Source organism: Nymphalis io, chromosome 5 (genome assembly GCF_905147045.1).
Source record: "Nymphalis io chromosome 5, ilAglIoxx1.1, whole genome shotgun sequence".
NCBI lineage: Eukaryota > Metazoa > Arthropoda > Insecta > Lepidoptera > Nymphalidae > Nymphalis > Nymphalis io.
In genome coordinates, this window is record NC_065892.1 from 3,429,064 (window position 1) to 3,454,336 (window position 25,273).

At 30.9% G+C, this 25,273-nt stretch overlaps 1 protein-coding gene across 1 annotated transcript; it reads right to left on the minus strand.

Annotated features, from left to right (window-relative positions):
• Positions 1 to 1,485: 1,485 nt before the first annotated feature.
• On the minus strand, positions 1,486 to 23,786 carry LOC126768496 (proton-coupled folate transporter-like). Its single transcript, XM_050486650.1, has 8 exons — positions 23,677 to 23,786; positions 16,218 to 17,306; positions 8,619 to 8,772; positions 6,999 to 7,100; positions 4,688 to 4,825; positions 3,840 to 3,923; positions 2,942 to 3,098; positions 1,486 to 2,474 (listed from the first exon to the last, which is right to left on the minus strand). Exons 2-8 carry the CDS (start codon positions 17,022 to 17,024, stop codon positions 2,324 to 2,326), a joined length of 1,593 nt encoding a protein of 530 aa, XP_050342607.1. The 5' UTR covers positions 17,025 to 17,306; positions 23,677 to 23,786; the 3' UTR covers positions 1,486 to 2,323.
• Between the last annotated feature and the right edge of the window lie 1,487 nt (positions 23,787 to 25,273).

Consider the following 25,273-nt stretch of genomic DNA (forward strand, 5'->3'; position numbering starts at 1 on the left):
CGAGGCTATTATAAAAACAGCTTCACGGAAACTCGGAGTTCTGAACAAGGTGCGGCGCTTTTTCACGCCACAACAACTGTGCCTGCTGTACAAAACACAGGTACGGTCTTGCGTGGAATATTGTTCGCACCTTTGGGATGGCTCCGCTAAGTACCTACTTGAGGCCTTGGACCGGTTGCAGCGACGTGCCGTACGCATTATTGGCGACGTAAAGGTCACAAACACCCTTGAACCTTTACAATTGCGTCGTGAGATAGCAGCACTGAGCGCTTTCTATCGACTGTATCACGGCGAGTGCTCTGAGGAATTATTCTCTCTAATTCCTGCTTCCCCCTTCCTTCTTAAGTCCACGCGAGCTGGTTCTAGATGTCCCCGCCTAACTGTGACATCAATTCCATCGCGCACAAAGAAATTTGGCAACTCCTATCTTTGTCGCACTTCCAAAAAATGGAATTCCTTACCAGCTCACGTGTTCCCCTCCTCTTACAACCCGGGTTCCTTCAGACGAGGCGTGAAGAGGCATCTTGCGGGCTGGCAAGGTGGGGACGGCTAGTACAGAACATTCTTCCCGACTGTACTGGCCGTCGTCGCGGTTGGACTCTACTACCACTTACCATCAGGTGGAGTAGAGTCATTTGCCCTCCCGTCGAATATAAAAAAAAAAAAAAAAATTGACAATACTATCTATTTACACATTTGGAAGATTGATAAATCTAACTTTTATAATATTACTAGTTTGGACTCTACTACCACTTACCATCAGGTGGAGTAGAGTCATTTGCCATCCCGGCGCATATAAAAAAAATCCACAAATACTTTCAGCTTTGATAATTAATTGAGTAATACTCATTAATGTTAACGTTATCTTTTATATCATATTTATTATAACCATAATATGTACTATAATCATTGAATTGTATTTAATTACATCCAATCCTCACTAATTACACTAACGTAAAACGCGATTTTAAAATACTGATTTTATATTACAAAATTATATTTTGAATATGATTTTATCAATACTAATTGACACCCAATGTTCATTAGGGACAAAAAGTGTTTTTTTTTTGTCTTTATGTACAAAACCACAGGAACTATAAATAAACATAAAGATACAAGTTTTGATACCCTTGCAGGTGTTAAAATATGCGACATAAACTGGGCGTAAGTGGTCGTATCTTTTGATTGTGTCGACTTAGAAGTTGATTAGAACTTAGAGGAAATTTGATATTAATTTCACATTTACAAACAACTGAGAAAAAGGGCCTTGACAGAAGGACAGACGAACTACGAAGTGATTATACAAGGGTTCCGTGTATGTTTTTGAGGTACGGGACCCTAAAAAAATAATGTATAAGCCTTAATAAAATAATACATTCATAGATGATAAAATTGCGTGGAGTTAGTATTCCTTGATTTCCATATATTAATTATATATAATTGATTATATATACTTAATTTGAGTAAGTACAGAGTTTTCTTGACATTCAATTGAATCCTGTAACACGACGATTCAAAAGTGCTCCCAAGAGCTTTTTTGAATAAAATTTATTTTGATTTGGTTTGATTTGATTCATTTTATTTTTGAGGTGAAAGTAAAGTAAAGTAACAGTCAATGAATGTCCCACTGCTGGGCTAAGGCCTCTTCTCCTTTTTTGGGGAGAATGTTTGGAGCTTATTTTCACCACGCTGCTCCAATGCGGGTATATGAAATACTCATGCGGCAGAATTATAAAAACAAATTAAGCACGTTAAAATTCAGTGGTGCTTATCCGGATTTGAACCCACGATAATCGGTTAAGATTCTACGCGTTCTAACCAGTAGGCCATCTCGGATTTTGAGGTGAACCTTCTTTAAACGCTAAAATTTCCACTGAATTTGTGCGCAACGTTAAGGAATAAACCAGTCCCAATTTCAAAAACAAATTACTCCTGTCTTTGTCTAGTATGTCAGTGCGTAGTAATTTTTTTTTTAAAAGTTTTTATTAAAAATATCGCCTTTCAGAATTATATATATATACGAGTATATAATATTAAAATTGTTTCGCTTATCAACTTTCTATTTTCAATAAAACTCATGTTGGATTTATTGTCGTACCAGTTTACTTCCTGGCATAAGTAATTCAATTCCAAATAGATTTTTAATGATATGTTTGTATACATTTGTATATATATATTTTCCTTAAACAATTTCATATAACTTAACTTAAGAAACAATAAAACATTTGTATGTATTTTCTGTTAAAAGAAATCTTTCTTAAACAAGTGATTTACAATTTCATACAAACAGTCAATTAATTCTTCCAATATATAAATTTTAAAGCTATAAGTGCGTTGAGTCAATGTTTGCTGAATTTTCATTTATTTGAGGTTTTTCAGGCAACTTTGTTCCTTCCGCTTCTTTCTTATCTTCAGCTTCTAATGCTTTCTTCCTTGATTTACCTAATTCTATCCTATGCTGTATATAAAATGATCTGTAAAAACAAGCGATTTAAAATTTACAAAACGATATATGCAAGATATTATAATATAAATATTTACCTAAAAATATATTATTATATATTTAATAAATCCCCTTATCCTTAAAGGGGTTTTTTGTAAAGTAATAATTTATCTTTATAAAGACTATAGACCAAGCTAATCTACTGTAGATTAAAACATGTTTCAAAATTTCTTCCGTCCTATGTGGAAGAATTTCTCAATTTTTTATGTGGGTTTCCTCGGGTACCACTGGTTCCTTCAGATATATAATGTAAAAAAATATGCGATGATGAAATGTGAAACTAGAAATTCGCCAATGTGATGCGCTCAAATTGAAACCGGTTATTTTTAGTTTAAGATTAATTTATTCCATAAAATATGCTGTCTTTTTTTCGGTCCAATGATGACAGTTGAAAAGAATGTTAAAAGTTTTCCGCTTAAGAGATATTAGTAAACTTACGCGAGAATAAAAGACGCTGGTACGATCAGGATTGCGCTGCTAATGAAAACGGCACCAGGCAGCACATGTAGCGTCTTCATGTAGAGCCAAGAGTAGAATGGTTGGAAGACCAGTGACGCCAAAGTTTCGGTGAGTGAGAATAATGAGTTCACTTTAGCTATGGAACAAATTTATACTTAAATAAAATACACTAACATAACTTTTATACTATGTAAATTTTCGTTAATCTAGTGTATATTAATGTAAGTATTATTCTATATATATTATAATTCGAAATACAATTGAGCAGTCTCATTAAGCTTAAACGACCTAAGGGTTCAAATTGAGACGAGACGGTCTTATTTTAAATCCACATTTAAAATACAAATTATATCATTTATAAATTTACTTAGAATTATAACGATAAATTAACCTTAAATGGCTCACATCGAATCTAAAACACCTGATAAATATTAATTTTAAACTTGTAGCTTAAGTACACATTAAGGTTAATTTTTGGAATAATTATTAGTTATTTTTGGAAAACGTATAATATTTATAGAGATTATATCAAGTGGAAGCGTACTGGACTCATATCCTTTAAGAGGTTATATAATAAAATAACGAAACAACATTTCTCTACTCTAAGCTGAACCATTTATTTGTTCCAGAAAAACAAAATTCATACATTAGTAGAAGCATGCTATTTATAGATTTGTAACTATGAACAAAAGGCAAGCCATGTGTTTAAAAATAGAAAACTTGTTTTAATGATTCACAGACAAACGTAAATTTGTATACAGCCAGAAACTATTTTATAAATATGAAATTTAATTCAATAATATTTTCGGTAAAAAAGTTGGTGATTAATAAACGTAACGCGAAGTGGCCAGCATGTATGATGTAATGTGCCACTTACCAGTTTCCTGTTTGTCGACCAATTTTGAAATAATTGAGCGTAAAGACGTAAACGTGGTGCCATTTAGCAGCTCAGCCACTGGAACTGAAAATATATGATTTTAAAAATTTAAAAATAGAATTATAATTGATCTATCTAAAAACAAAATGAAAAAGATCCGGTCAATATAGGCAAGAAAATAACGGTAAGCTTACTATAATTCGCATAGAGATGAAATATTGTCTATACTAATATTGAAAATGTCAGCGAGAACTAGTCGTGATTCATATTGCACATAAGTAAGTATTAAAATTCAGGGATATTGTAAAATAAAGTCCATTTCTCTTTCCATTCATTAGTTGCATTTAGTTTGTGGTACCAGTGCTTAACAATGTGAACGTGGGAAGCAAATTTTATACTTTTTTTAAAGCGACATATTTCTGGGACAAATTTTTTTCCCCCTGCAAGTACATTTCAGGTTATGTACCAGGCTACCTATACGTATATATCGTCAGACGTGGGCATTTTATTTTTTCAATATTAATGGAATTGAATTGTGGTATCTCAGGAACGGTCGTTCAAAGAAAAAAGTATATATACATGTTTTTGTAGATAATTGAATTGAATTGCATGATCTACTATTTCCAAGAAATAAATATTTATCATAATACTAAATATTTATTTAAAACTTGACAACACTCATTACTTAGGAAAAAAATGCTTAAGAACCGATACTTTTGACTTTTGACCTTGAATAATTCTTTTTAGCAGACATGCGATCGGTGGCTGTCTATGATATTACAATTGTTATATAAAATACAATAAATAGATAGAGATTTTTTATATTAATTTGAAGAGTCAACACATACTTAAATACATTTCTATATCTGTTTTGACGAAGGCTGTCCAAAGCGATCCGACGAATTTGCTGGCAACCGATACGAGGCAAAGAAGCGAGTCATCGATCTGGAGTTTTCGGCTTAAAATGGTTATAGAGAACATGGCTCCTGTAAAAGAAATAAGTTAGTTATATTTATACAATATAATACAGTTATTTAAGAGCTTAAAAAATATAAAAGAGTTATTTATAAAATATACATAAATTATACTATTTTTTTCGATAAACATTTGCTTTAGAATCTAATTTCAAAATTTGTTGTTAGATTTTACTTAAACAATTTATGACTAGTGACTTTATTTTCATGGATTAATTTGTCGAATGGATGAAGTTTTTTCTTCAGCTTAGTACCGATTTTTTAATAAAGTACTATGTGATTTTAAATGATTACTACGACATCTTTTCGTAGTCAACTTACACAGCAATTACAGAGATAGCAATATAAGTAGTCTCATGAATGTCCATTATTCGTAGTTATAAAGCTTAGAGTTAAAAACTACAAAGTGGACAAGTGAGTGTGCAACGAGCTTTATAGAAACGTCGCTTCCTACTTTACGTAACATTGTTCAAGTTATACGAGGCGTGTAATCGCACTTATTCCTGCTTTGATCAAAAATTTAATCGGACAACCGTACACTTATTATCATTTTAAATCGTACTAGCCAGCCCGACTTCGTACGGGTATAACATATTTTATTTAGTTTTTATGTTAGATAAAATACTGGAATCCAATCGCCTCGCACCCATCGAGTCCAATTTAAGCCTACACACGTACAGAATAATTAAATGTTTAAAGATATTACACATAATGTATATATTTCACTTTACCATATAAGCAAATTTAATGCAAAAACGACTATATTTGAAATTTGAAAAAGGAATAAAAACTTTTTTTTATATATAACCTCTGTATACAGTTGTTAGAGATACTTAATGCTTTGTGAAATGTGATTTTTATTTCTCGGCGATAACATTTCACATTTTTCTAGACATTGTTTCACATTGATAAATTTTAATAAGATTAAATCGAGAAATTTCAAAGTTTTATATACAAAACATATTTTGTAATTTTTTAGAAACGTACCCGAAAACTTTTACCGCAACAAAAAAACTTTTTAACCAAAGTTTGGACAGCAAAGAATTCTCTCGTTTATAAACGTATTCTTCCAGTTAAGTTCAATAAAGGTTTTAAAAGTAATGTTCTTTAATCTGGTATAATCTTTAGACAATAATATTTATTTTGTTCAAGATTATTTTGTAAGTATTTTTAAAAAATAAAATATTATAACACAATTTGCGGATTCAAGTCCTGGAAAACATTTGGAATAGATATCTCTGGCTTAGCAGAGAAGTTAATATCGTGAGGAGGTGTCTTCACTGATCCGTTGGTGCCGTTTAGTGGAATATTTTTTTATTTATAGAATAGGTAAGTGGACGAGCATATGGGGCCTCCTGATGGTAAGTGGTCACCAACACGACTGCTGAGTGAGCCATTGTAACTACAGGCGCAAGAGATATAACCACGATTGGTGACGTATTGACGACGTAAAGGATGGTTAATATATCTTACAATACCAATTTCTATGGGCGGTGGTTACCACTTAAAATCAGGTGATCCATTTATATATATATATATATATATATATTCCAAATTGTTAGCTTTAATTTAGTATAAACTTGTAAAATAACAAATCAAAAGTACTCGTGCTTGAGTCTACTTGAATAAATTATGTATATTTTGATTATGATTCAAATCAGGATCTAAATATGTTATAGACAAGGCTAGTCTCGTAGAATAAGGTAATCATAACGTAAAATAATATGACGATGAAATTATGAATGAATTCCGTCTAAAATACATATTGTTATATACAGTATTCTCTTATTTATATGACTGTATTGAATAGACATTCTATTACTTGTAATTTATGAAAAAAAAAACTTATTTATTAGTTATATAGTAAAGCGTTTCTAATGTTTTTCTAAGCATTTATAATTCATATTTATCATAAATGAAGCACGAATCTTGTGCTAGGTTTATTATATAACAATAATATATTTTAAAATTTCTGCCTTTATTTTTGTCTGAATTACATTGCTTTTTTTGACATATCTTAAGTTGCACATGTCGTTCCTTAGTTCATCAAATTTTTTTCAGTCACCCTCTTTTATACCCCCATATACACACTTAGCACTCTTTTATATATATCATTCATTTCTCCCCTTTACACGTCCACTTAAAGATAATACGATAGAAATAATATTTGAAATATTGTATTTACCAAATGAATGCAGTATTATAGAATAGCTTGTGAAGAGGCCGTATTTAACCATGTCCCAGTTAAGGCGATTTCTCACGAACAGATAGAATATAATGTGCTCCGCTGAAAAATAATTACAATTTATACACATACGTTTTGAAAAAAGGAAATTAACTCATAAACTATAATAACTTATTTACTGGTGGTAGGGCTTTGTGCAAGCTCGTCTGGGTAGACTACATTTACTGGGTAGATTACAAGTCACTCATCAGATATTCTACCGCAAAACAGAAGTACTCGGTATTGTTGTGTTCCGATTTGAAGGATGAGTGGGCCAGAGTAATTACTGGCACAAGGGACATAACATGTTAGTTCCCAAGGTAGGTGGCGCATTTGCGAAGTAAGCGATGATTAACATTTTTACAATACCAATGTCTATGGTTGGTGACCACTTACCATTAGGCCCATATGTTCGTCCGCCTACCTATAGTATAAAAAAATATATATTTAAAAAACTGGACAGTAAATATACCACTATGGAGCTAAGATTTCTCTTATTTAAATATGTATGATAAAGGATAAAAAAATTTATATCACATAGTTATATGAAGTACATTTAGTTTTTAATACTTATTGTTTATTTTTTTGTTATTGTCGAATTAGCTTAACATCATGTTGTTATCATGTATGATTGAGATACTACTGGATTTATTGAATATTTTATTTATTTGTAAAAAAAATATAAATATATACGATGTATGTCACATCATTTTATAATTACAGGATTAAAAATATTTATTAAGACCTAATCAGCTATATACAGCTGACAATGTACGTGTATGTATTACTTTATCTGCGGTCCATCCTTATAATAAAATATATCTATACGTGTGTGACGTATATTATAATATAAACATTCGTAGCATCAAAATCAAACAAACTTTATTAATATATAATAAATATTTTTTTAGCATATAATTAAAGTTAATAAAATTGCAAGCAAAGGCGGTTATCACTAATAATGACTTCTTACGGGCGCTCTCACGCGAAGTGAGATTAGACTTACTTACTTACTTACTTTAGATATATAAGGGTAGCGCAAATATCGTAAGTCCTAGCTGTCACGAGTCCTCACAATGTCATTCTTCACTATCGAACTCGGAATGAATTATGATTACAATATTAGCTTACAAGGTGATGCGTATTCTGTTACTATTGCGGTTTGTGAGCTGTGAGCCAGTATAATTATAGACAAGGGATGTAACATCTTATATGCCTTACACTGCCACTGTCTATAGATGATGATTACTTGTCATCAGGTGACACATTTGCTCGCCAGGTTGAAATAATTTAAAAAAAAAACTTATTTCGTTTTATGATTTGTCATATATTGAAAATGTTTAATCAAATCAATAATTAGAAAAATAAATTATTTCTCTCAATTAATCGCCTATTTTTAATATAAGTGTTAAATGTTGTTATATTTAAAAAAAAACCAATGCGCTTGGAACCGTAAATATCAGCTCCTCTAACTCATCTCAAAAGAATATCGTTAAACGTGACTTCTGAAAGTCAAAAAGTAACATTTAAACTGAAGTTGTGTGCGCTAAATCTTTAGCAAACGAGTCACGTATTACTCACACATGGATGGCCCGAACAGTATGAACACAGCTAGAAGAGTGAGGATCACTTTTGACCGTCTGTTTGAGGGTCGTTCACGGAACGCGACGCTGACAGTATCCAGGACGTGCGTCACATCGAAAAACGATACCCCCTTGTTGTCGCTTCGTTCAATCTGAAATATGTAAATGGAATGAGACAGGCCGTTGTTGGACGCTCTGATTTTTTCCGTGGAATTGGAGGGCGTCGAATGGTTACGTAAGATGTGAAGCGGTATTGATGTTAATAATGATTGGTTGAAGTTGTTTTTCTGCGAATGACAGAGTACTTAAATCTTTACATCTTTGAATATTTATATATGTGTTTTTTAGTATATAAAAAAAGTTAATAGCTATGTCTAGGCTTTCATATTTACACAAAACACAATACTACAATACATATATTATAAATAATTATATAATAATACAATTATTTGCTATAAACGATGTATTTATTATTAATAATAATATTAATAATAAATAGCTGAATATCTGCAAGCTTTGTTTCGCTTCGTCAATTGCAAATTTATTGAAAATTAATTATTTAATTCGACCTCAGCCATCGGTAGTCTCTCGTAAGCAACGTGTCTGCTTATTGAGTATTAAAAATCTACGACTACAGGTATCGGTTCGGAAAAAAAATATCTTAGACCGAAAAGAACCGATAAAGGAACTTAATTTAATTTATTTTATGATAAATTATCGTTTTAATTCTGAAGTGTATTGTATATATTTTTGAATTTTCTCAATGATCATTTAAAAAAAAAATCGTTGTTAAAGTCGTCCTGTTTCACTAAAGAGTTATTGTCCCCGAAAAGAGTAATTCTGTCGTGTCGTGTAGTATTGTCATGTAATAGAGGTAATACATTTATACTCGAACCTTTTTATTATTCTATCCTTATTAATAAAATAAATACGAAAGTGAGTTTGTTTGTTATATTTTTACGTCTTAATTATTCAACAGATCATTATGATATTTTGTATACACACTGTTAGAACACACAAAACCCCACGCTCGCAAGTGAATCCGGGGACAGAATCTAGTTAATAATATTTACGTCACCATTTGAAGTATGAATTAAAAAGCAATATCATCATCACTATTCTCTTGCCATTATGCCGTTTATTTGGCAAAGCATAAGCGTAGTGTGCAAAAGCAAGGAAATGATTTGGCAGAAGTTTTGCGGCCGACCGCCTGCCTACCCTTGGGAATGTTTGTACTTGTGAATTGATTCTCGGCCACGATACGGGCAGTGGGTTTATTTTGAGGTGCTAACATGCTCGATTGATAGAACAATGAGTATTTTTGCAAAGCCTAGATGAAAAAATCAATAAACATTAAATAGTATACACTATAACATAATATAAAAACACACTCAATTGAACTCTATCGACCAGAAATGGTGAAAGTAACAGTCACATAAAATTGACAATTTTTTCAATTTCCAGGAATGATAAATGTTTTGAATCTTTTAATGTGATATAATTTAATATATTTTTATAAACCGCCTTTTTATGTGGGCTTTATACAAGCCGATTTTAGTTAAGTAACTCTCTTATTGCAATTTATAATTTTTTTTTTAAATCCTGGGACGTTATTCACACACGGCCATCGGATCCCAAATTAAACAGAGCTTGTACTATGGAAACTAGACAACTGATATAAAACATATATTATTTTTCTTTTGTAAATAGATACGGATAAATAAATGTAAATAGAAAGATAAGGACAAACAGACATGTTCATGCAAACACACCACAACAACACACACCACAACCTTAGGCGTGAAAGGCAAGTATCTACCAATCACGCCAACCGGCCCGTCAAATAATTTTAATTGCTCCGGTTTGTGTGAGCACCTCTTATTATAGGTACAAGATATACTTTATTTATGTTTGACGAGGCCTGGCTGTTGAAGGAATACTTTGTTACTTACTTAAAATTAAATAAAAATATATGAATATGTAAAATATTAAATAACAATAGATGAATGATGTCAGCTTAATTAGCTAATAGCCGTGGAAATCGTTCACGGCCGCGGTTTTGAGCGCGGTCCGAACGTTGCAAAGCACATTATTGTGTTAAATAAAACCGCATAACTGCCAACATAACCGCTGATTGCATTTTACCAATTGTTATTATATTTACCAATGGCTGTTGCATAATGTGATGCACAGAATTTGCATTATTGATTGATTTCATGCCGTTTATTATGACCCATTTCGGTTTTTCTATATGAATTCGTATTGGATATTATTGGATTGTCAAATTTTAATAAAAGTAAATAAGGGTAACGAATTTTCTTCTTAATTGAATATTATTAATAATCGAAAGCCCGCGGCTTGCTTTTCTTTTTTTTAAGATTATTTGTGAAGTAGATTTTAAATTTGTTTTATTTTTTTCTATCTAAAGGTAGAGATTGCATATGTTAATCATATTTGTTAAAGTATTATGTTAATTTATACGATAATTTATTTTAGTTTCTATCTCCAAATAATTCGTACGCACCTGGCCTTTATTTATAAAAAGTCCAAACACCAATTTCTAAGTTTCTAACCTCAAAAACTTTCATCCCTTTTTATCCCTAAGGATATGAATTTTCAAAAATCTCGAAATAACTTTTATCTTTTGTATAAGTGCTGCTATATATTCTATAAGAACAAACTCGAAAGTCGCGGCACAAAAAGTCGTGAAATGTCAAAAAGTGAAATGCTATATTGACCAAAATATTTATGACATTTCGGTTTCTACGTTGATGTGTGTATTATACATAAAAATTGTATATAAACTATAAGTCGGTTGTCTACATTTTACGCGTGAGTAATGAAGTGAGTTCTTACAGACGGTGGTATTTATGTATAGCATTACTATACCTAAATACCAACTTGAATATTTTAACTTCAAAAACGAAGAACTTCAAATAGAAACTTTTATCCGCGATTTGAATATCTTACGAGATTACTTTTTAGAAATCCTTAGTGCTTATTTATTTAATATAAAACTAAGTAATACTGGAAAACATAAGCTTTTTTTAAATTTGGAATCATGGAAATAATGGATCATTTGATGATAAGTGGTCAGCGCCGTCATATACATTGGTACTGTATGAAATACTAACCATTTATTACAATTTCAATGCGTCACCAACCAAGATGCGATGTTCCTTGTGCTCTTAGTTACACTGGCTCTTTTACCCTTCAAACCGGAACACAACAATACTAAGTATTGCCATGTAATGGTTGAATGGTTCCTACCCAGACGGGCTTGCACTTGGTGTAAACTATGCAATTTGTTTTTTTGATTTTGATTGTTTATAAGTGTTGCTTGATCAAATTCGAAAAGTGTAAAATTTGCATCTATTAATAATATTATCGAATGTCTAAAAGCCTCATATCATACTTTTTTTTACAGTAATTTTATATTGGCTATGTAAGCGATGATTGACATTTCTTACAATGCCAATGTCTAAGGGCGTTGGTGACTACTTACCATCAGGTGGCCCATATGCTCGTCCGCCCCCCTAGTCTATAAAAATAAGAAACCATATTGTTTTTTAAGATAAAATGATATAATACGCTACTAACGCTACGAAATCCTATATTACTAATAAAAATAATAGTAATTAAATAGTTTCGTATTGATATGTAATTTGATATTGATAATGTTAATTAGAACACACATTACTTGATAACCGGTAGTGAACGAGCTTATAAACATTTAATTGTAATTAAATGAAATCAAATCAAAATATCGATATAAATATTTACTTTGAAAATTACGTTTCAATCCACGAACGTTACTACAAATGGGGCTACCGGAAAGAACCAGCAATAAACTCAGTGGCTACTCTCTCAAAAATAAACATCAGTAACAGCCTGTGAATGTCCCACTGCTGGGCTAAGCCTCCTCTCCCTTTTTAAGGAGAAGGTATGGAACTTATTCCATCACGCTGCTCCAATGTGGGTTGGTGGAATACACATGTGGCAGAATTTCATCTGGGCCATCTCTGCTATAAAAATATACATGTTTGTATAAATTACACGTAACTAGTTAATATATTCATGATTCTAACAATCATTCACTCCATACGTTTTTGACATATATATTTTCTTATTCAGAGATTTTGGTCAATTACATAACATTAGTAGTGTGAAATGATCCGATCTTTCTCATATGGTACCTTTTTTGATATTTGGTCGCGGTAAGTAATTACTTTCGCGAAAACAAATAAAGACTAAAGAGACCAAGGAACTTCCACGTTTTTTATTTTCAAAAAAGACGTTTTTGCGATTTCGATGCGTCTGGCCTATATTTATGAAAATAACTATATAACTAACAGTTTTGAAACAATTTACTCCACTTTAAATCTATGTATATATATCAGATATATTTATATATTCAATTACAGAGTTTAAAAATAAGATTATTTATAATAAAAAAGTTAAGTCTGCTTAGCGACAGGCCTAAAACGATTTATTAATTTTATGATGAAAGCTAGGCTTGTAAGTAAACTATTAATAGTTTACTTTTTTATGACTAGTACTAATATATATATATATATATATATATATATATATATATATTAGTACATGTATATTTTTATACATATATATATATATATACATATATATATTTATATATATTACAGTTCGCAATATGCGTTGGTGTTGCTACTCAAACCTGACTTGTGAATTCCACATTCTTATAGCTATATATAGCTTCACGTTTGAGAATGTGGATTCGACATAAAAAACGTTGCAAAACAAAATATATGTTTTTATGTCCTACAAATAATACAGACAAAATTAATTGCCTTTGATTCGAAATAATTAAAACTCTAAGACTCGACATATTGTTATATACGTTTTATTTTGTTAATTATGGTATTATGTATGATAATATGTATTGTAATAAGAATATTATGTTTAGACATATTATATATATAAACTTAACCATAAGCATAATCGTATCTACTACATTATCAATTAAAATGCCCCAATACTGAGCAACTCCTTACTCTCTTGTTAGAGAGAATAATGGAAGAGCTCATTCAAGCTCACTGAATCACTGCTTGTGGATTTTTACACGTGAAATTTCATTTAACTGCTTGTTAAAGTCAACGCCAAAAATCTTAATCTAATATAGAAGCGAAACTTACTAATTGATTGTCATAAATCTACCATGGGCTGAGTACGAGATATTTGTTTATTACAAAAGTTCTCTTGTCGTTGTATTTCTTCCTAGTATTATTTATTATTAAAAACGTTATTCTGGATTTGAAATCGCGATCTTTTCGTTTCAACCACTGGGTTATTCTACATTATAATTAAAAATTTATGTCTACAATCTCGAATTTCGTTTTAAGCGGAGATCAAAAACGTCGTCAGGAAATTTATATGTATAGAAATGTAGTTTTATATTTTAATTTCATTAAGAGGCCGTAACTACTGAAGTTAATAGTTAGTAGTGGCAATAGGATGAGGAAATGATCTAGGAGTGATTATCGTACAGAAGGATTTTGTTCCATAAACGTTCTTAAAGCACCGAGATGACATCACAGTAATCACACACATTGAAAACATAGCATCGTCTTCATCGTTTATCGCTCGGATGACCGCTCGCTAGCAAGTATTGTGAATAGGGATAGATTTCGTTTCGCTATATATTTTTTTTATGCAAGTTAAAGATAAATGTATAATCACAATGAAAGTTATTTATCCGTTGATATTCGATATTGTGTAATCTAATCAAGCTGAAATAATTATTTTGACCTAATATTACTAAGTGGTTCGAGTTAGACATGCCGATGCATTCCCAATATTTGAATGGTGATATAGTATATATAATTTTTTCTGAATACTGTCGTGATACGTTGAAAATTTCGCGATGATCTCTGGATGATTGCCACAGTAGTCAAACTAAGCACCCTTGTCCTATCGAGCTAAAATATAGTATAATTTTACTTTTTTTTTTAATATATCGAATAAATAAATTAAATTTTTATTTTTCAACTTATTAGTTTCCAATGATGTATATGAAACTGAAGCAAATATAAATATATTAAAATAGTTTTTGTTTCCGTATCATATCTATTAGTACTAAATTATTTATCAATAGATTTGCGATTGTACGTTAAGCCATCAGCCATCGTGTGTGATGAATTTAAAGGTTACAAATGAAACTGATAAAGTACAAAATTAAAAGATTAGTAACAGCCTGTGAATGTTCAACTGCTGGGCTAAGGTCACCTCTCTTTTTTTTCCAGGAGTTAGTTTAGAACTTATTTCACCACGCTGCTCCAATGTGGGTTGGTGGTATAAGTATATAATATTATATAAAAGTTTGTGCGTTTTGTTAGTGATCGTGTAACTTATGAAAAGATGACCAGTTTATCTCATATTTCACAACATGTTGAGGCCAAGACGATGTTTCATAGCTTGTATCTGATATACGTCACTGTGGTGAAAATATTAATAAAATTCATACTTTTAGACAGAATGACTGATTTTAAGTTTCAACATGCAACTATTCTTTTATAAATCAAATATGTATAAATGATTACTTCTCGTAATTGCATTCTATGTTATAACAGTTTTGTTTGATTAGTTATTGTAAACAATATATAGAATAAATAAACGTGTTAGGTTTCATAAGCTAGAGATTACATTATTATATTTATTTAGGAATAAGATCCATTGTCTGGAATTTAAAGGTATATAAGTATCTGGGTACGTCAGAAAACTGATATATTAAAAATAGCAACATAAATAACACATTTAACTACAAATAAATTGAACTATGTTTTTACAGCCTGTATCAATTATTTTTTAATAAAAAACATTCCAAATAACACGCGATAATTGATGTGCTATTTCCAAAAATTAGAACTCGATATATTATTTTGAATAAATAGATATTAAATGTGGTAAAGAGGCAGGCAAAGAGCAAACAAAAGTCTATAATGGTATATAAAGTGTTAAATCACCATTGTGCTTTGTGTCCATGTCTGTGTCCTCACTGTACAAACACGAAGAACGCGATAGGAAATCAGTGGAAGGTATCAGATGATTTGGGCACAAAGCCCTAATCAGTAAAAAGAAAAGATTTTATTGAAATCGCTTTTATGATTTGGGGATGGGGGTGTCACTTAAATATTCAGAAATACTCTTTATTGTCAGTTTTTATTGACACAAATGTGTATATATTTATGTATCACTTGATAAATATATATAGGATATCGTTGAGGTTATTACATTTGAAACGTTGTTTACGTTTTTTGAAAACATTGAACAAATTTCGGAAACGCACGTTAGCGTCTGGTTATAATTTAAGTAATTTTGATAATGACAGTCGTTACAATGTCGTAATAATGACAGCTACCATATGAAATCTGTTAAAGCGTTAGACTATTTACCACAAAACCTTTATAGTGAAAAAAATAAAATCGTAACCAAAATGTTTAATTACGTTTCCTCATGCAATATTGAAATCAATCTTTGTTCCGATTATTTTTTTGGCGCGGCAATTCGAAATATATTTTAAATTAATAAAAAATAATATACAGAGTACATTGCTACTTACCACGGGTAATCCTTTATCCCTTAGCCAGTCATCGGGTTCCTTCAAACAAAAACATCCATATAGAAATACAACGATAAAGAGTCCGGTTGTCATAGAAAATATTCCATAATATCCCATTTTCTGGAGCAAGATTCCGCTCATCCCAATGCCAATTGGTAGTCCTGCAGTCATGCAAAAGTTGACAAGCCCCACTCTGAAGGTTCGCGACTGCTCCGATGTTATGTCACTAATATAGCTAAATACACCAAGGAACATTGTCACCCAACCACCAGTGACAGCAGTAAAAAACGTCTCTAAAAATACTGTCACTTGAACAGGTATTTCGTAAAAGAAATAAACATTGACCAAATTGATGACAGATGTCGCTATTTCACCAACTATTGGAAGTAAAATGCAGAGTTTTCTCTTTCCGGTTCTGTCGCTCCAAGCACCAAGAAACATGATCAGTACGCATGGTAAGCCAGTGTTGATTATACTCTTCCAAATGTCTATTGATGATATTAAAGTTTGTACTTCTTTTTCGTATGATGAATAATTGTTGGTTGTTCTTTTAACTAATGCATCACATATTTCATCTCCAAATCCTAGATTTACTCTGCAAGCTTTGTCCAAATTAAAATTACCCATTGCAAATCGTGATATTACGCTTGGTATAATGAGTCCAGCTAGCAATGGTTCTACAGTTATGTTTTCCTTTATGTGCCATAGTTTTTCTGTAAATCCTTTGTCTTTATATTTTTTATGTATTTTTTCTTTATTTAAAGGTCTTTCTTCAATGTTGGTTTTGGGTTCTTGTTTATCCGTCATTTTAACAAATTTTACCGTTACTTCAGAAATTAAATATTTCTTTATACGTTTATACTTTTTTCCATTTTATATTGATTCGATTTGAACACGAACAGCAGTCACAGTTACAATGTTCAATTTAACACAGTTAATGTCAATGTGACAGACACAATAATTGCCTTTATTATTTACTTGTCCGATATATTTGTTTGATATCAATTAAGCGCAGATAATGATAAAACGTAGTCACAGATAATTGGCTTTTGTTTTGTATTGGATGGATCAACGTGCGTTTTATTAATGCTGTTGATTGTGGAATAACTTTTTATGGAGTTTTTAATTTTCTTATAATCTTATCATGTATTGAATTTATATCTTACGCGTGATAGGCTTCAAATACATTAATTACAAGTCAAACATGTGTACATATACAATTATGTTCAACAAAGCGTTCAGCCCTGATTAATTAATTGTATGTTTGTATACTTCAATAATATTAATGATTACCTATAATATTTATTGTACCCAAGGGTTAAGTACTTTGTAAAATGTGTGTAATATAAGAACATCGATTCATTTGAAGATAATTTTTGTTATCTTATACACAATTAGAACGTTGATTGAACACAGAAAGGAACACTTATTACTCAATGAAAAAATAAGAATTATTTAATCATTAATAACACTACAATATATATTTATTTTGGTGCTTGTCTGATTTAATGATTAAATATAATCAAAGTCATGATATTAATTATTGTGGCCTTAATATAATTGGTCAATGGTCGATAGCAGCCGTGACGTAACGGGTAACCAATGAGCATTTAGTATTTAATCAGATTAGTAAGTCTGACTTAAACAACATTTTAAAAATTGGAAACAAGTTTTGTTATTAATAGTATCAGCGCCATGGGTACAGGTCATACGACACTCTATTGCAGTTTTCAGACTGAAATTCTTTATCGCATACTCGTGAATGAGATTTCGTATATTTACTAACGTATGTCTATGTGTAAGTCTATTAGTCTGTATAGACGTGTGGAATGTTTTTCATTTGTATTCGTATTTTAGAATAATTAATAAAAATTGGTGTTCATTTCTTTCATTGTATGTTTATTATAAATAATATATCCGTAACCGTAACCGTAACAGCCTGTGAATGTCCCACTGCTGGGCTAAAGGCCTCCTCTCCTCTTTTTGAGGAGAAGGTTTGGAGCTTATACCACCACGCTGCTCCAATGCGGGTTGGTAGAATTCACATGTGGCAAAACTTCAGTGAAATTAGACACATGCAAGTTTCCTCACGATGTTTTCCTTCACCGTAAAGCACGAGATGAATTATAATCACAAATTAAGCACATGAAAATTCAGTGGTACTTGCCCGGGTTTGAACCCACGATCATCGGTTAAGATTCACGCGTTCTTACCACAGGGCCATCTCGGCTTCAAATAATATATAGCGAAAGGAAATTCGTTTTAACCGGGCGTATTACGATATCGCTCGTTTTCTAATAATTTTATTATATTTGTAAATTGTTTATTGACATTTTAAAATTATTTATTGCTATGTTAATCGACGGTTTTCTATGGAGGTAGATAGGAATAGAAGTCACGTCACTTCTGACAGAAAGCAATTTCGTGAACATAGGTTTCGACTTGTGCCTGTAATTACGCTATGAAGAGCTTAATTACTCCTTACTGAAACACATCAATACAAATTATTATTTGCTACACAATTTATCTCTCAATTAATATTTCGTAGATGAAAGATATATGGAGAAGGTCTGACCAACCAACAGTATAATACCTAATAAATATATTATTATAGTATTATTTGTAAGTTAATAAACGTTAAATGGCTTTGGATAATTTGAAATTAATATAATATTGTGGATGTTATTATTTAACGTAGTTACACAATTAATTGTATACATATCATAATAGGACTGCAATCCAACACGACATTAATAAATGCTTTAAGAGCTTTAGGAGGCACGGAAGTATAAACTGCTAGCTGCTGCTGTTAGCAGTCGAACTACTGTAAATTTCTTAACGAAACATCTCCATAACTTTGTGCTGGCCCGATCTGGGATTGGCATCTAAGACTTTGGATATACAGCCTTATAACGTAGCTATTAGATCAACGAGACAATTTAAGTTTTTTTATAATATAGGTAGGCGGACGAGCATATGGGCCACCTGATGGTAAGTGGTCACCAACGCCCATAGACATTGGCATTGTAAGAAATGTTAACCCTCGGTTACATCATCAATGCGCCACCAACCTTGGGAACTAAGATGTTATGTCCCTTGGACCTGTAATTACACTGGCTCACTCAACCTTCAAACCGGAACACAACGATACCAAGTACTGCTGTTTCGCGGTAGAATATCTGATGAGTGGGTGGTACCTACCCAGACGAGCTTGCACAAAGCCCTGCCACCAGTATCAAGTAATTGGAACACAACGATTATGTGTTATTTAAATATCGTGAACATGAACCACAATAACACTCGTCCATTGAGTGACTTTGATGTTCTCAAAGCATTGTTTGCAAATTACATTATTGTTATTATAGAATCTTTAGGTATGTGATAAACAGATTATATGATAATTTTAAGCAAATATCTTTAAAAAAATCTAAGGCAACACTTAACATTAATTTCAGTATACCGAAGAGCGCTCCAGCCTAGATTGTACACTTGCTTTGTAGCCTTTAAAAAAAAAGAGTGGGCCGCGTCATAGTGGATTAAACTAACTATATTATACTGAAATGGATGCTTAAGCCTGTGTCGATATACATTTTTTGAAATTTATTCATGGGGCAGTGTGGTGTAATAATCTCTAAGCCTTTACTTACAAAGGACCTTTGCATTGGGATGTAACGTTATCCGACTTTTACTTGGCATATTAAAAATTACTACATTAAAATAATTTTATATCAAAATCATTAAAACATTATTAAAATTTAAACGTGATCAATCAAATAATGTTAATTTTTCAATAATCGCAGCAAATATTTAAAATATAATCTTAAAAGTAGTAAAGTAAGAAGTAAAGTTTTTAAGACAATATTACCAATGAAATATTTAACTTATTTTTTCATATTGTATACGTACATATAATTTATAATATCAGTTAAAAGTTATTATATCAAGGATTGTAGTCATAATCATTTCTCGATTATGATCAATAATGACCCGTTTCAAGCATGAAATCAACTTTACAATAAAAGCATTCTGTTAAACAATACGATCATTATATTTTATAGATAAAATCATAATAATGATTTGTCTAATGCTGGTTTTTATCCAGGGTTTTGGTTTCTTGAATTTTTCAAAATAAAAAGGATATGATGTTCTCCTAACCTATTTTAGCGACAGCGGTTATTGTCAAAAACTACTCAACTAGTCAACTATTGAGGATATTTCTAGCGTGTTTGTAAAGATTTTTAGTGTATATGTAAAGTGCTAACACGTTGTTGCTTCGTGCGGACAAACCAACAAATATCAGAATTATTTTTTCAACCAATATATTAATGTCAACTATATATTATACCCGTATTGAAAAATTATGTGACATACGTAAAAAACCCGATTATTTGACACAGATTAATGCCTCAGTCGATAGGATCGCTGATAAAGATAAAATGTCCTCGAATAAATGACTTATGGCAAATTTGCAAATAAAGTATGTAGTGGCAGGCTCATGGGATCATCTTTGCCAGTGATGACCAAATAAAAAAAAATAGTTTTATGAAAGTCATTTACATTCTGTAACTTAACAAAACTCGATGGTATCATTAATTTCACGGTAATAGAGAGTGCTTACACGTTTAAATCAGCTTATTGAAATGCAACGGTGAATTATGAAAATTACATGTCATTGTTAATGTTCAGATGCGATTATTCTGGTCCGGTTGTAAAGCGTATTCGTGTGATATTTGAGTGAGTATATTGTAGGGTTATAGCGTGGAGTTATCTAATTATAAATGTGTAATATAGAACTAGGTGAAAGGTGTAGTGAATTGGTTACCAAATTGAAATTAACTTCTTAAAACAAGCTTATTAATGCCATGTATAAAGCAAAAAAGAAATTCACTAAATTTTTTTGTTACCAACCACAAACGCGCAAAATGTCAGATCAATCGCATCGTCACAGATAAGACGAAATTTAAATCGAACATGTAAAAATAACAGTGGTTACTTTATTAACACGCTTTTATAAGTTTTTAGTTATTATTAACTAATGAAATCTAAGTTTTAATCTAACTTTTCTAACTAAAATTAAATATTATTTAATTTACGCATATTAACTAATTGTATTCAATATTTTTTTTATTTATATAAAAGCTTATTAATGTCACAGCTGGGCTTAAATTATTTTGGAGAGCAGGTACACACACACACATATATATATATATATATAAAATGTAACCTCAATAATGTTTTACTTTATAATTATAAAAATTAGAACTGCATACATATACAAAAGTAAAAGTAAATTCTATTAAATTTTTTGAGATATCATATGCTTCATCATTTGATTTTGCTAATGTATTGTGCGATAATTTATATTCAAACATTAGACGTTGACTCAGTGTAATAATAACACAACATATTTAAGGAGTCATACGTAACCTTGTCAAAACGTATATAAAAAGTTGCTTAAATATGATTATAAGCAGTTCGAAGATGACATTTGTAAATATACACAGATTAATAAAGTTACGAATACCTTATTTAAATCAGCGATAAGTAATTAAATTCTTGAATAAAATTCTTGTTTAATAATAACAACTGTAGTTTTGTAAAAAGTGATATTATGTACAACAGACGCTTGCACGAAGGTTTTATTCTTGTTTTGTAAAACAAGGATAATATGTAATTAAATATGTAAAAATTTAACACGGGATTTTAAATGTTAAGATTTAATCATTTTAAATATTAAAGAAGCTAAAGGTCTTTTAATTAGTTTTGCTCGTGTTTTTCATGTTTGTATATTTGTGTGGTTGCTAAGGACGACACATGTAGAACGTCACGGTAGCACGCGCAAGCGATCCCGTGGCGCTCCTCGTTAAGACGGCAAGGGTACCGCTGGTTTTTTATTGGGTATTCCGATGTTCGGGGCGCACTCGGCGCCTTGGACACCGGCGAGCCATAGATACCCGCCCACTGTTCCCGCGGGGAAAACGCGTAATGCATTTTTCCAGTATTAAAAAAAAGGACGACACATGTGGTAGATTCTTATCCGGGTCGGATCTACGTTTGATCATGATGTTTTTCATTACCGACACAGTTGAATTAAACATAACTTAAGATGGATATCAGTTGTACTTGCCCGAGTTTGACCGCATTCTTTGGTTAAGATTCATGCGTTCTAACCAATTGGTCATCTCGACTCTTTGAGTACTTTGAGACGAATAAATTGCTTATAAGTACATACCTACATTTGACTTTACTTTATCTGACTTCTATTTTGTCTTTATTCTAAGCTAGATACGTATATATTTGAGCTATTATAATGACAATTCCATAAGGATAAAGCGATATAGGTAAACAGTTACATTCCCTCTCACAAGGTCCATTTGAGAAATATAAAAAAGCCAGTTAAGGCTGTAGAATATCTAATCCAATTTTCGGTAACCAAAAGGCTTAACTCGTTCAAAATCTAAACCTACAAAACTAAGGAATATCTAAGTAAATCTACGAAAAAAGTATTTAATTTTTAGTACCTTTATAAAAGAAAATATCATATCTCATTATACAATTTTTTGTATTCACTAGTTATTTTTGAAGAACATGTTTCGTAAAATATATTCGTAATTAAAGACACAAGCGAGTTATCCTACAAAAAGTCAAAAGTCAATGTCAAATATCTTTATTATTTATCTTTATTTTATAGAAGTGTTACACTTACTTATTGATTGTGATAAATCTACCACCGGTTCGGAAATAAACAATGGAGGTGGTTTTTTTATATGTCTCATCTTCTACAATCAAAGGCAATTTACACAATAGCAGAATAATATATATATTTTTTAATTGAAATAACCTGGAGGCGATCGTTTGATTCCCAAGGTGTGCAATCTTCTAAAAAGTCATTGGTTGTGTAATCCTTTACAGCATGTTGATATTGATAATATTGCATTTACATCATTTTAAACATCTTGCTTACATAATTTCCAAATATTTATGTTTTATATACAATATGTAAGACAAACTTACCAGGTGTTACCGATAAAATCCAGCTGTATGTATATTTAGGTAATAAGAAATTCACTTTTTTTATTTGGAAAAATTTTATTTTCTTACAAAAGATTTTTGATATATTTTTCATTTTAAATATTTATTATTTTAATGATCTTTTTGTTTTGATTTTATGCGCTATATATTTTAATTTAATAATAGATGCCGTTAAATTTTTTTTTATAAAAGTTATTATGTCTTATTATTGCTCTTTAAATATTTATAGTGTTTTGTGATTTTTATATCAATGAAATTATTTAACACCTGATTAGACTTTTATTTTTCTCATTTAAAAGAATATAAAAGAAATATACCATTTTTTTAAAAAAGTTTTTGTCTTTACATTTTTTTATTTTGTGACGATTACGATATTGATCCATCCAATAATTCCGCTAACATCTGATGATAGAACGATTGTTTTTACCTTCAAGTAAATATAAATTAATATCGAATATTCACCAAGACAACACACCAGTATTTATGATCATCACATTTTTATCTAAGTAAATAACTTAAAAATCACTCAATCATATAATTAAATTTTAATATATCTTCTCAATTGTAGTTGAAACACCAATCGCTGATACATGAGTGGTCAAACATGTAAACAAACCGTCAACCATCAACGATTCTACAACAAGCAAATGTTAAGCAATAAAATCTAAAACAAATATAGCCTCTATTACAACGTGATAAGAACCACATTAAAGGTCGATGTGGCAGAGACAGCACTGGTTGCATAAATGCTTTTGTTGTTCAATTTTTGCCGTTATGTTTATGGTTTTAAGAACCAAAGTTGGTTGAGGTAATATTTTCTTCAATAGGTAATCCTCGTGTTCAATTACTTACTTAACCAATTTCCTTCGTTTGCCTTGTCCTTTGTGGCTATACTAAATATAGACACATGCACGTCAGAATTAAGGGTCAGTTTTTAGCGCGTTAAGCGTAATATTACTATATTACGTTGGGTTGCCAAAACTATTATGTTTTTATTAAATAAACAGAGTTGAAATAATTTGAAATTAACCTTATTTACAAAATATTTTGTATATTAGTTTTGAGCTCAGAATTATTCCTAGATGAATTTATTTACAACGTAGTATGAGGGAAATAAAGAGTGACTGAGTTTGTGCATAAAATCACTTATCCTTCCAACCAGAACACAACAATAGTAATTATGCTGTTTGTCGGTACAATATCTGATGACTGGGTGGCACCATCGCAGACGACTTCCCCAATTCTACCACCAAGTAATTATTTATATATTTTTTTAATCGATTGTTTAAGTATTTTTATTTCGAACAACAGATCTTACTATTACTACAATTTTTTTAACATATTGCCAGAAATCAATTCTAGAAGATAGGTATTTCTGAAGTCGCTTCTAGTTTTATTTTTACTTATTATAGCAGTGTCTTCTCCCTTGTTTGTGGTCTAGACTGGGGCGTAATTGCTGCCATCAATGTAATAGATTCTGCTTTTTGTGTACCGTGACAAATACTATTTAAGGTAATAGACGGTATATATTACTGTAGCGCTTTAAGCGGTTGTTTTGAGTTATTCGCTTGTAAAGTTATTTTTCGTTATTTTTGCTTGTAAGTACTCGAAAATTTGTATAAATAAATAAAATGAGATTCGTTGGAAGTGCATCGCTGGAGAACGGCTATACCAATCTGTATAATTGTTTTTCAAATGATTTAAATAGTCCGAATTAGGATTTTAGAAAAGAAAAAATTAAAAAGTTTCTTTAAAATTGGGAAATTCAGGAAAAATTGGTAAAACTTTTTCGTATGGAATTATTAGAATAAGTCAAAAGTTTTACAGGCCATAGTCTGCCAAGCGGGTAACTGGTTATATAATAAAATATGTTAATGCAAATTTGTAGTGACTTTGTCGTGACTTGCATATGATTTAGATTTTTTGTCATTATCCTAGTTCACACGTTGAAGTATGTTCATATCAAGGTGTATATAAACATTGAACTTTAAACATTTAAACTTTAAAAGTAAAGTAAAGTAAAT

Excerpts from the sequence above, each read along its gene's own strand:
- LOC126768496 (XM_050486650.1), bottom strand. The coding sequence starts at position 17,024 with ATGACGGATAAACAAGAACCCAAAACCAACATTGAAGAAAGACCTTTA. Across the intron at positions 7,101-8,618 it reads ACTGTTCGGGCCATCCATGT|CGGAGCACATTATATTCTAT; the intron begins GTGAGTAATACG and ends ATTATTTTTCAG. Across the intron at positions 2,475-2,941 it reads CCAGCGTCTTTTATTCTCGC|ATCATTTTATATACAGCATA; the intron begins GTAAGTTTACTA and ends TTGTTTTTACAG.